Source organism: Musca vetustissima, unplaced genomic scaffold (genome assembly GCF_032173495.1).
Source record: "Musca vetustissima isolate MV318-11 ecotype Yass unplaced genomic scaffold, APGP_CSIRO_Mvet_v1 utg9860, whole genome shotgun sequence".
Taxonomy (NCBI): domain Eukaryota; kingdom Metazoa; phylum Arthropoda; class Insecta; order Diptera; family Muscidae; genus Musca; species Musca vetustissima.
In genome coordinates this window covers 30,175-42,549 of record NW_026888490.1, presented here as the reverse complement: position 1 = coordinate 42,549, position 12,375 = coordinate 30,175, and the positions used below count along the sequence as shown (strand labels likewise).

The following is a 12,375-nucleotide window of genomic DNA, read 5'->3' as shown; positions in this document are numbered from 1 at the left end:
ATATATATATATATTCAATAGCACAAAATGTATGAATTTATTTTTAACTATTTACAATAGGATCATAGCGATGTCCAATGTTTGCAAAATAGAAACCTGTTGAGCTTAGTGCCAGTGAAAAACAAATTCCAGTTTTGTTCAGTTGTAAATGCGGAAAACTGAAAATGCTTTTAACAACAACTTGATATTCAAACTTTCACTGGCGTCACTGCCTGAATATGAAAGCGCTCCACTTAGCTCCATGCGAAATGTGCAACAATAGCCAAGGTTTATGTTGCAGTTTTCCGAATATCGTTGACATAAACGGTTGCTTATTCTAAAGCATCTCTTCTTAAAAAGCGGAAAAATAAACTCGATTAAATAGATTTGAAAAAATGTCGTTAATATTCAAAGAATTGGAAGCAGAAATTGCCAAGCGCGTCGATGCGTTTTACATCGATAAAAACTGTTTCATCGAGGTATTGCCAGGGAATGTTATAGTTCCGAGGAAATTTAGGGAAATTGGCGAATCAATTAGACATCTGAAAACATATTCGGATGACGTTTGGTTAGTTTCGTATCCTAGAACTGGTTCAACCTGGGCCCAAGAAATGATATGGTTGCTTGGTAACCACTTAGATTTCGAAGGGGCTAAGCAGATGCAGCAGATACGGTCACCAATAGTCGAGCTGTCTGCTCTATTCAGCGTTGATCACCACGAATGGGTTTCGTAAGTATAAATCGATGAAGCTATTATTCTTAAAACGTCATTTTTGTGGAAGCTGTATACTTCACTGTTAGAAAACAACCGTTATGTCAGCATATATATATATATATATATATATAGGGGAGAGGGGCACCTTTTCCGACCCGTAACTATTTTTTACGGCAACCTTGTTTTCAAACAGCGTCAAAAACTTTAGCTTTTGTCGACCAAATGTAGATGAGTGAACATTTTTTCGCAGTGTCATTGTAAATTTTAATCAGCCTTATTTAGGACATCAATTCCCCGTGAATTTATTCGCTCTTCCCATTAAAGTTCTTCTGTACAACAACTCGCAGCGAATATTTTCGCTTTCCCCTTATTTTGAATGAAGTTTGAAAGGGAGAATGTGATTACATTTTGTGTGAATTTTTTCGCCAATAAATTAACCCTTTGTGGCCCACGGGCAACAAAATGTTTTACATTGGTCTGTTCTCCTACATCAAGAATCTACTATTATTTACTACGATAACGAATTTTCCTTTATGATATCGAAGAAAATAGTAAAATCTAGTAGATTCTTGCAGTACGGGAACAGACCACATATGTCAAGACCTGGTTATTGACTACTCATATCAAAAGAAAAATCAAAAAATTCAAAATTTTGATAAATTTATGAGCCATTCCATATAGAGAAGAGGGTAAATTTGTGTACAGTACTAATTTGTGTATACATTCCAAATTATTTGAATCGATTCGTATTCAAACTGTGAACAGAAATTTGTTCTAAGATTGGTTAAAAATTTGGGGCTAAAAGGGAGCTGGCTAAAAATATGAAAAATATCACCATAATCCTAATGAGTTTGAGGTTCCTCTTGATTAACAGGAACTCCTTCCCCGTGATGGAGTCGCTGTCCCGCCCAATGTATCGTTTACAGTAATTTACTGCTCCCCGATACATTTTCTTGGCAGCGATCTCCTTAGCGTCGGATTGTCTAGCAGATAATGGTACTGATGAGTCATCCATCTTAACGATGGGAGTCCATAATGTCATCCTCGTCCGACAAGGGCGAGTCGTCCCAGAGCTGATTCGGGATGCTCTCCTGGCTAAGGCGGAAGGAGCCGGTTTCCTCTAGAAGATTGAGGAGAAGATCCGACTGCCTCTCCAGGCTTGTATTAACGTCGTCGAGAGAAGGACAATTGGCTAAAGAGAGGTCCAGGGGGATTGCTTGGGTCGTCAACACTTGGGGGGATTCATTGATATCTGACCTTGATATCTGACCTTGTTTTTGTTTTTTTTTTGTTTTTTTTTTGGGGGGGGGGTTATTAAAAGAATCAAGTCTGTGTGTGAGGGGGGTTTGAGACATGGCATAGGGTCTTTACCAAGGCAGCCACACCAGCATCAGTCGAAAAATCGCATGCGTTGTTTTTGTTTTTTTTTTCTCTCCCCCTCAGCCCGCTGATTGTCCGCGACTGTTTATTGGTTATTCACAGTTGCCTAACGAATGGCGTTGGGCTTCCCACTATCCGCAACCTGTGGACGCGTCCGTTAGCATTCAGCTCTGCTCCCCGTAGGCGGAATGAATGGACTTTTTTTGAAAAAATTTACGCACCAAATTTTCGTCTTGGGAATCCAATAGCAAATAAACTACGCTGAGCATATTCATTAGATATACACTAAACGAAGCAAAATTACGAGTTCTACAATCCTATAAACAGTTTAGCCAATTATATGACGCGTCCTGATTGTAAGAAAAAATTCAAAAAACACCGAATATCCGGCTTCAAAATGTCAGCATCCTTTTATAATATAATATGTTCATATTTCGCGAGCTATAAGATTGCAAGCCTCAGCTTCAAGGAATTTAAAATATTTTTGTAAGGGATATGGAGTCGACGTATTTGGGTAATACGGTCGGACAAAACATTTCGCCATAGTGGGGAAGTTGAATATTTTTTACGCTTCGTTGGATTTTAGGTAACGTTGTTAAACTTGGATTCTCTTCATTTAAAATTTCTATTGTTAGAAAATAAATAAAATGTAAACATAAAATTGGATTAAAATTGGGCAACACACATTATAGCTTAAATAAGAACTACAGCTCCCGTTTTTGGTTCTTCAATGTTACTGCAGACTAAGGGGAGCCAACGAAAGCTTGTGAAATCACTCCCTTGCGAATATCCAGAATAAGGCTGATTTTTTTCGTTGTAATGGCGCAGGAAGAAGGCGAATTCATGCCTTAGTCTTCTCTTGCACACCAACCAGAACAGGATAAAAACTCAGAATATCTTTCAAAAAAATAAAAAAAAAACGTATCACCTGCCGGTTAACCTTATGAATAAACCTTTCAGTTATATTAAAAATTTCCGTAAAATGCCACACAAGGAACATTTTGCGAATGCATTTATGGCGATAAATTCTTCACCAAACAAACATTCGCCAAAAGAATGTTCACACACTCATAACATACGAGTGAGAGCACCCAACAGCGATCGTTCATTGTGTTGGTAATTGAAATTATTTTTGACATTCGCTCACGAATCACAACGAATGCTCGAAATGCACGCCTTTTAATGTGTTCAGTGGCATAAATTGCTAAATCATTTAAATTTATAGATATTTTGAAGTTCCCTCCCTCTAAACTTATAAATACAATGGTTAAATCTTGAGAGCAATGTTCAATTTAGTTTACCATACAAAATTAAATCCACACAATATCTCGATTTGCTCGAAATCCTATTCTAAATTTTATATAATTTAAAATACAACTCTCCTTTGGACCAAAAAAAAATAATAACTTCTTCAAAAAGTATGCTTCCAAATAGTTGCCTAACCACAAATGGCGTTGTTGAAAATTTGTATTTTTGACATAATGGAAAGCTATTCCTATGGAAATTTAGAAAATTGTTGCCACAAAAATAATGAAACCAATACGTGTTCCAGTATCATATTCTGATGAGTGTTTATATAAGATTAGATGAAATCTTAATGATTGGGGATTCGTAAGCAAAAAAAAAAAAAGTACAAAATAATTAAAACTAGTGAGAATATATACATATAAGGAACATAGACAGAATAGCGATTTATATGTCTGCATATAACTGTTTAATGTTTCATGTTTCCATTCACATACAACGGACAGCGATACTCTTGGAAACACTGTCGAGACTGTGCGAAACCTTCAGAGGCCCAGGTTTGCACGTTCCCACTTGCCGTGGCATTTGTTGCCACAGGATTTGGAAATATCTAATGCCAAGGTAATTTTCACTGATTGTATAACTGTTAATAAGTAAATTGAAACATATTTGTACATATTTCAGATTATATATACATCGAGAAACCCTAAAGATCTTTGTGTGTCATTTTATCACTATTGCAAACTAATGCATGGGATACAGGGCACATTTAACGATTTTTTGCAGTTATTTATCGATGAACTAACACCAATTGGCTCATATTGGAAACATGTTTTGCCCTTTTGGGAGCGAAGGAATCACCCCAATGTTCTATTTCTGAAATATGAGGACATGAAACGAGATTTGTCGGCAACAATTAAAAAATGCGCAACATTCTTAAATGTTGACTATCAACTAACAGAGGAAGATATGAAGAGAATTTGTGATCATCTTAAATTTGATAAAATGCAATCAAATCCAGCAGTTAATTTGGATCCAATATTAAATCGCTTCGATACAAATGGCAATCGAAGAGGTGGAGATGAATCAAAAAATTGTGAAATCAAATTTATTCGTAAGGGCCAGATTGGTGATTGGAAAAATTACATATCAGAGGAAATGTCTAAAAAATTTGATAATTGGATATTAAAGAATTGCAGCGGCACCGGACTGACATTTGAATATGAATAAACTATTGTGAGGCATAATAATACGCACCATCCTTTTCGAAAAAAATCACTTTAATATTTTTCAAAAAGTAAAGTTTGATCAAATAATAAAATTCGTCTGCATTATTGGCCTATTTTTTATAATTTCTTTGACACAAAAGACGCATGATGCAATTATACAAGGTAACTGCGGAACTACAACAAACACAATTGGTTATCATTAAACCAGTGTGCGTATCAGTAAAGTCGGACGGGGTCACCCGCCAGAAGGAGCGGACCAATGGGTTCCATCTTCGAACTTAATCCATTTTTTATCTTCCCAAATTCTTAAAGTAGTAAATTATTTTATGATATACTCCTCCTCCTTTACTTCGTCATTCAAAACATGCACACTAAAAATTTGAGAGAAAACATATTTTTTAGCTTTATTATTGTTCTTTAATAATTTTTATTTGAGTTTTTCACTGTGAGCGGCTCATCAGAAAAATTTGGCTATGTGGTTTTTCCATAATTTTTAATATTTTTTTCTGGAAAGACAAATCCTCACCCAAAATGTCTTTATTCTGGATCCAAATTGCATCAAACTCGGCTTAAATATTCCTTATTGCCTTTATACATTCCGTGGCAATATTTGGTTGAACATGCATCGTTATCAATAGGAATAGGAGTTACAAATATGCATACAACCAGGGACGTACGCAAAAATATTCAAAATCGTAATCAACTAAGTATTGGGTATATATTTTTTCATAAAAATATTTAATACTTACATTATTGTAGTCAGCTCCCTTTAAATTTATTAACGAAAAATTTCGCACAAAATGTCATCACATTCTCCCACTCCCTGTAATCCAGAATAACTAATTTTTCCCCAAAGCTGATTTTTTTTTCACTTTCGAACTTCATTAAAAATAAGAGGAAAGAAAAAATGCGAAAAAATTCACTGAGAGTTCTGGTTCAGAATAACATTAGAGGGAAGAGCGAACAAATTCGCGGTGAATTGATGTCCAGAATAAGGCTGATAATATCCCTTCCATTCAGAAATTTTTATTCATTTACAACTAATTTGTAATTTGTATTTTATTGATAGCTGAGTATTGCGGTTACCTTGTACTGTTCGACCATGATAATGACACAGCTTCTTAGAATTTTTGATTTTTTTACAACATAAAAAAGGTAATAAAAGTTAAATTTTTATCACACAACAAATTCGTAGCTATATGTAGTGTGGCTATATGACTAATTAATAGTTACATAATTAAAAAAAAAAAACCATGTATGGATATGTTGTTCATAGACAATTTTAAACAATGCCATATTTAATGTTTGATGCAATGTCAGCAGTAGGCATTTAAGGAAATGTCAACCTTTAAATAAGGAATTACACAATGATTTACAAAAAAGCATGCTATTGTTCAGTTTTGTTTTTTTTATTAAAAAATTTATGTTGTATACAAATATCAATTACAAGTATCAAAATAAATATGTATTCGTGCTATTATATTCTCAAATTTTGGCAAAATGTATATAAAAGATATTCAATATATTAATTATTAGACTTGTTGGATATAAGTATAATTATAATCTGTTATCAAAATATTAAATTTATACTGGATATATCAATAACAAATGAGAAGTGTATTTTATAACGTAGTTGACTTTCAGAACGTAACAATATTTAAAATTCCAATAGAAGTGTTCTATAGTTTATGAGGTCAGATTTATTGTATCTTGTTTCAGTAACGTTATTGTTAGAAACCAAATTGTAACTTTGAAACATAGTTAGTTTTTGCGTGTTTACCATTGGAATGTAAAGTTTAATTCTTTGATAATTCTTAAATATTTTCAATTGATAATCAAATGGACTTTTTGTTCTGAATATAAATGCAAAAAATATTTTTGTTACGTTTAGAAATACATATAGTTATGCACCATTATTACGATCGGCGTTGTCGTGTCGAAAATAGTGTATTGTCGCATTTATACGAGAAATCGGTATTATGAATGACGTTACAATTCGATATAATACAATGTGATAACGTCGTGAAGGATTCTTTTGACAATAGTGTAAAAATTTTCAAAATTTAATAAATAAAACAAATGTTATATTGTGTTGTAACGACAGCGCCAACCCTAATAAGAGTGACGATTCCATTGTTTTTGGGGTTCACAGTTCCGAAAATGTTTTTCCATACTATCACTATCACATTTAACAGCACGAAACTGTACTTCAAATTTTGGTACGCATTCCTTTTCCTTTTAAACTCTGGCAGCTGGTACTGCTGGATTCTTTTCGGAGAATCGTAGTATTCGTGTAAGCATTGTTGTTATACACGGTATTTGCTTCTGTTGGTGCATATCTGGTGTATCAGGAGTACAGGACTCAAAATCGACGGCAACGCGTTGGCAAACAAACGTAAGTAAAGTCAGTATATCGTACCGTTTTCCATTCGCTGTGAGTTCAGCACACAATGACTGCATAAACCAAGATCCTCGGGTTGTATTACGCCACGAATAAAAACCAGGTATAGTTGAGTATGCGATAAGAAAATCGGCATGTACTGGTATTTTATAACTCATCGATGACTCACCGTCAGTTTGAGTCACTGCACGTTTCATTGTTACTCCAGGATCCAGACGATCACCTTGGCAAGCCTGTATAAAGAATAGTTTAGGCTTCCCCGCCAATGTAGGACAGTGTTGAGCTGTGAAATAACTCCATATACTGTCCAGTTTATATTGAGTGTCCTTGGCGTAAATGTAGCCTAATTCGCCGTGTGAAAGAATCGTCACCAATATACAATCGTTGTTAGTATGATCTTGGCTTGCTGCCCACTCAACATGACGTATAAGTTCCTTCAGTGTTAAATCTTTATAAATTTGCACATCAAAGTCAAGTTGTTTGAGACACCTGGCCAGATTTTCACAATCAACATTTGTGCCCGATCTCGATTTCAGTGTTTGCACAGTAAAATGCTCGTGATTGAAAATTAGGGCCAGTCCCCGATTCTTATGACGCATGTTGTACTCTACAGCATGGCGGTCAGTAGGCATCCTCGCAGTATAATTTGTTGTAGATGTGCCGCCGAAACCTTTGTTCGCCAATTGGGCTATAGCACCTTGCTGCATCTGATGTTGATTTCCCGCATTGTTGTAGCCACCACTGTAGTAGCTATTCGGGGAGTTTGTGCCCAACGACCCGAAAGCATCGGGAAAATCTTCAGTGTTAGTTGAGCGACTAACTAAACTTCCAGTTTGGTCTTCGTATTGAGCCATTTTGTTGTTTTTCTTTTCAGTATTTTTTCACTAATATCCGACGTACTTAGTATCTGGCGATTGCACTTCTTGCCTTTGTTTCCGAATTTTATGCACTTTAGCTGTTTGTTGTCCGCTGACTGGCTTTGTTCGTTTAAATACGCGTTAGCATCTTCTTTTTGCATTGATTGTTTTGTTCTCGATACGATATGTGTGCACGGCTGCCAGATTAGACGATTTGTTGTCATTTTGGCGATGTTTTTGGGCAAAAATTGAAAAATGACGATATGGGTTGTTTTCTTTTTATGGCAACATCACAAACAAGGTAGATATACAAGGTAGCCCCATCGGCGAATTTCTACAACAAACATCGGTTGTTGTATTTTGATATGTCAAAAATATTTTGCCAAAACAAACAGATTGGCAAGATTTTTTTTACACAAATTCTTGTAGAAACTGTTAATAAAAGTATTGCCAAAAAAGCTATTAGAAATACGGAGATTTTCATTTATAATTTTGTTTTTTTAATTTTTTGGTTCAACATTACAACAACATTTTTGACATTTATTTGTCCAACAGCTGGCCCGATGCGGCTACCTTATTAAATATACCTTGATCACAAATGTATAAAGCAGGGTTGCCGTTGTGCGACTAAAGTCGCAATTTGCATCTTTTTTGATGTCTTGTTACTATGATGGCAACTTTTTAACTTTTGTGCGACTTTTCTTCCCAGGGTTTTGTTAAGTTGTATAAAGCAGGGTTGCCGTAAAAGTCGTTTGCATCTTTTTTGATGTCTTGTTACTATGATGGCAACTTTTTAACTTTTGTGCGACTTTTCTTCCCAGGGTTTTGTTAAGTTGTATTTACCTTTTTATGTGTAAATTCAAACTAATTTGGATTCGTCTACGTTGTTTTTCTGTTCCATTAGTATCTGACATATTCTCGGAAAGAAAAAGAATAATATTTGACAAATGTCAAGGTCCATTAAAATAAGCGGCCAATATTATGCCCCATACTGTCAATTTTATGTTTACGCTTTTATACGATTAACAGTCTGTTTTTGTAAAATTCCAAACGAACGAATTCGAGTGACTTACGACCAAAATCCTTGGTTTTGAAAAATATATCATTTAATTTTGTTTTGAATCAGAAAACATTTATAAACATAAATAAAGGTTTGGTCGTAAATCACTCGAATTTGTTCGTTTGGATTTTTACAAAAAACAGGCTGTAAGTCAAAAGTTAAAGCATTTTGATAACTCGGTTGAAATTTTCTGGCCTTTCGGACGAACTTATTATTGGGCCATGACATACTTATGCCATTGGAAACCATATGCATGGCATAATTTCTTGATTAACATAAAGTACAAAAGTGTTTGAATATCTATTTTATGTTCCTTGTTGTGCCTTTTTAATTTTTGACTTTTTTTTGTAAAAATTGTAGTAGGTTACATTATAACGGATTTTGTTAATTGTATTGTATATATATCAAATAAATCCTCATAAGGTAGGTTAACCCGGTAAAAAGTTCTAATATAAATGCCGTTTAAAGAGAGTTATAGTACGTTTACATTTAACCGGATTTCGTTAACCCACTGGGTTTCAATTGTCAATTCCTTTGCATATATGTCAAATAAATCCTCATAAAGTAGGTTAACCCGGTAAAAAGTTCTAATGTACATGCCGTTTTAGACTGCATGATGTCTCGATTAACTGCCAAAATCGGGCAAAGATTGTGGTCATGATACAATAATAAGGTGATGTATCAAAACAAAAACCTTTGTTTTTGTCTCCACCATCTGTCAAATTGGCAACTCGCACATCGAATTCAAATAAAAGGTTCGTTCGTTTACTTTCCCAGTAATATTTACTCAGTAAGAATTTGCAGAGAGTAAATACGAATTTTTCCTTCTCAAGAGAGAAAACTGCAAAAAGTAAACGAACAACATCCAGTAAAAAGATTGTTTCGACACAGCTGATTAAAACAACAAACAAATTGGCGCAAATTAAAAAACAGCATTTTTATTGAAAAATGGATAACAAGCGGAAAATTGATGTTGTTTGTTCCCCACAAACATTTAAAAGGGTTGTGACCGGTAAGTTTTAACTATTTATTTGGAAAAATATTGATGTTGATTGATTTTTACAGACATATTCCAGACATGTTAGGGATGCACACTTTTTGTTTGGATTTGGAACCTAAAAAATCGTTCGCCAATTACTATTGTATTACCTTATTTTTTTTATTTAAATACTTGCGTTTTCTTCATCCATTTTGGTATTTAATGATACAAAATCAAAATAAAATTCACAAAACAATCAATTTTCTTAAGAAAAATTTTTTCTTTGTTAACAAAACATAACAAAACAGCTGATTAAATATTAGCTGATGGTACAAGAAAATTCTTACTGAGTAAATTTTCCTTGTAAGAATTTGCAAATACTCAGTAACACAACTGTCAAATCTGTTCTCTCAATTCACTCTCTTTTACTGGACTTTTGGGTAAACGAACAACATTTTGTAATAATTTGTACAAATTCGTACAAATTATTGAGTAAACGAACGAAACGGACTACCTATTTATTGTGTCATGGTTTGTGGTAAAGTAAATTCAATTTATGGACTAAGGATTTGAGAGGAATAAAAGGGGGTACAGATATACTTGTTCTCCGCAATTCTGTATTGTTTCGTTATTCGTTGCAAAAAGCTGAAGTTGGCTACAGAAAAGTTTTGGTTTGCTCAAAATTGAAAGAATTTTGACAGTTCGGGTGAAACCAACGTATTTTTAATAAAGTAACCGCATCGGCCCAACTGTTGGTACAAATAAATTTCAAAAATGATGTTATGTGAACCAAAAAATTAAAAAACAAAATTGTAAATTAAAATCTGCGAATTTTGAACAGCTTGTTTCGCAATACCAAGGTTTATCGGCTTATTCTGAGCATTCTCGCTTTCGCCTTATTCTGAACGAAGTTCGAAAGCGAAAAAAGCCGCTTTGGGGAAAAATTAGGTATTCTGAATTACAGGGAGTAGGAGAATGAGATGAAATTTTTCGCTAATAAATTTAAAGGGAATTGACTACAAAAACATAAGTAATAACTATTTTTATGAAAAATATTTACACAATACTTATTCTATGACGATTTAGAATATTCAGCCTTATTCAGGATATTTGCTAGGGAGATATCTCGCATGTAAAAAAAATTCGCAATACAAATGTGAAATATCAAGAATCCGCTGTATAAATGCTTTGTAATTAAACGAAAATAAATTGAAGTTCGAAAATATGGCAACCTACAATATGGCATGTGAAAGAGCTGTTCATTGTTTTGATGCAATTTGGTGCAACAACTACAATGGATTACAATTAAAAGAACATAGGAAGAAATCTGCGATTGAATTAATTAAGTCACAGTTTATTATTTCACTACATAATTGTGTGCCTTTTTATTTAATTTCGATATTTAGCTCCCCAAATTCTTAAAGTGGCCAGTTATGTTATGATTTGCCCCTACTCCTTTATTTCTTCTTTCAAATCATGTACGCGATAATTTTGAAAAAAAAAATATTTTTTTTTTGTAGCTTTATTTTTGTTCTTTCATAATTTTTATTTAAGTTTTTCACTGTTAAGTGGCTCATCAGCAAATTTAATTTTTCCATAATTTTTCAATTTTTTTCTTTTTTTCTCAACCAAAATGTCTGTATTTCGCCTCCAAAATGCATCAAACTCGACTTAAATACTCCTTATTATCTTTATACATTCCTTGGCAATATTTGGTTCAGCATGCATAGGATTTCCAATGTCATTTTATTTGTTGCTTTCCAGTTAAAAATTTGCTTATTTATTATTGTGTAAATATTGTTACTAATATAAATTTAGATTTAAGTTACTTTAGATGAATTCCGTTAATTTAAGAATTTGAATTGTAACGTAAATTTCTACTACGCAGTTTATTCGAATAACTTCACAACAACAACTACTGTATAGATTTTTCTACATCCTTCCATTTCCTCTTCCATTTTCTATTTTGTTATTGTCGTACAATTCTTGTTAAACGTCATCATTGATGATCGCTTAATTCCTCTTTCTTTGTTACCCCCTCGCCTGTATGTGTGTTGTTGTTATTGTTTACTCAATGTAAGTTTGTATGTGTTGTTGTTATTGTCACTCAATGTAAGTTTGTATGTGTTGTTGTTATTGTTTACTCAATGTAAGTTTGTATGTGTTGTTGTTATTGTTCACTCAATGTAAGTTTGTATGTGTTTGTTGCATTGGTAGATTGTTCGTAATCTAGACGTTACCAGATCGTCTAGAAACTTCTGTAGCGACAGGCAAGGCTCATATAAATAGAGGAAGTGGAAAGGCAGTTAGTCAGTTGTGAATCAGATCGCGAATTGAAACCGTCGTGTAAAGTAAAGTGCAAAGTAAAGTTGTGTGAATAAAATCATTGTAATAATCGTAATCAGAACGAACCCGCGTTTTATTTGGTACGAACTGTATCGGGAAATAAAACAACGTCTACACGGGAATAAGTGAAGTCCAAGAACGTAACAATTGGTGTCGGAAGTGAGATTACGATAATATCTTTTTA

General features: G+C 33.8%; 2 protein-coding genes across 2 annotated transcripts; one reads left to right on the top strand and one right to left on the bottom strand.

Moving 5' to 3' along the window:
* Nucleotides 1-374: 374 nt before the first annotated feature.
* Nucleotides 375-4,549, top strand: LOC133336356 (luciferin sulfotransferase). The gene is made up of 3 exons (XM_061544649.1): nt 375-709; nt 3,826-3,940; nt 4,004-4,549. The coding sequence occupies exons 1-3, from the start codon at nt 375-377 to the stop codon at nt 4,547-4,549; spliced, it is 996 nt and encodes a 331-aa protein (XP_061400633.1).
* A 2,237-nt stretch (nt 4,550-6,786) lies between these two features.
* Nucleotides 6,787-7,700, bottom strand: LOC133336355 (caspase). The gene has a single exon (XM_061544648.1). The coding sequence runs from the start codon at nt 7,654-7,656 to the stop codon at nt 6,787-6,789; it is 870 nt and encodes a 289-aa protein (XP_061400632.1). The 5' UTR covers nt 7,657-7,700.
* Nucleotides 7,701-12,375: the final 4,675 nt, after the last annotated feature.

Bases quoted from the DNA above. Each gene is read 5' to 3' on its own strand.
- LOC133336356 (XM_061544649.1), top strand. From the start codon at position 375: ATGTCGTTAATATTCAAAGAATTGGAAGCAGAAATTGCCAAGCGCGTC. The intron at 710-3,825 runs GTAAGTATAAAT...TACAACGGACAG, and splicing joins GATCACCACGAATGGGTTTC to CGATACTCTTGGAAACACTG. The intron at 3,941-4,003 runs GTAATTTTCACT...TACATATTTCAG, and splicing joins TGGAAATATCTAATGCCAAG to ATTATATATACATCGAGAAA.
- LOC133336355 (XM_061544648.1), bottom strand. From the start codon at position 7,656: ATGCAGCAAGGTGCTATAGCCCAATTGGCGAACAAAGGTTTCGGCGGC.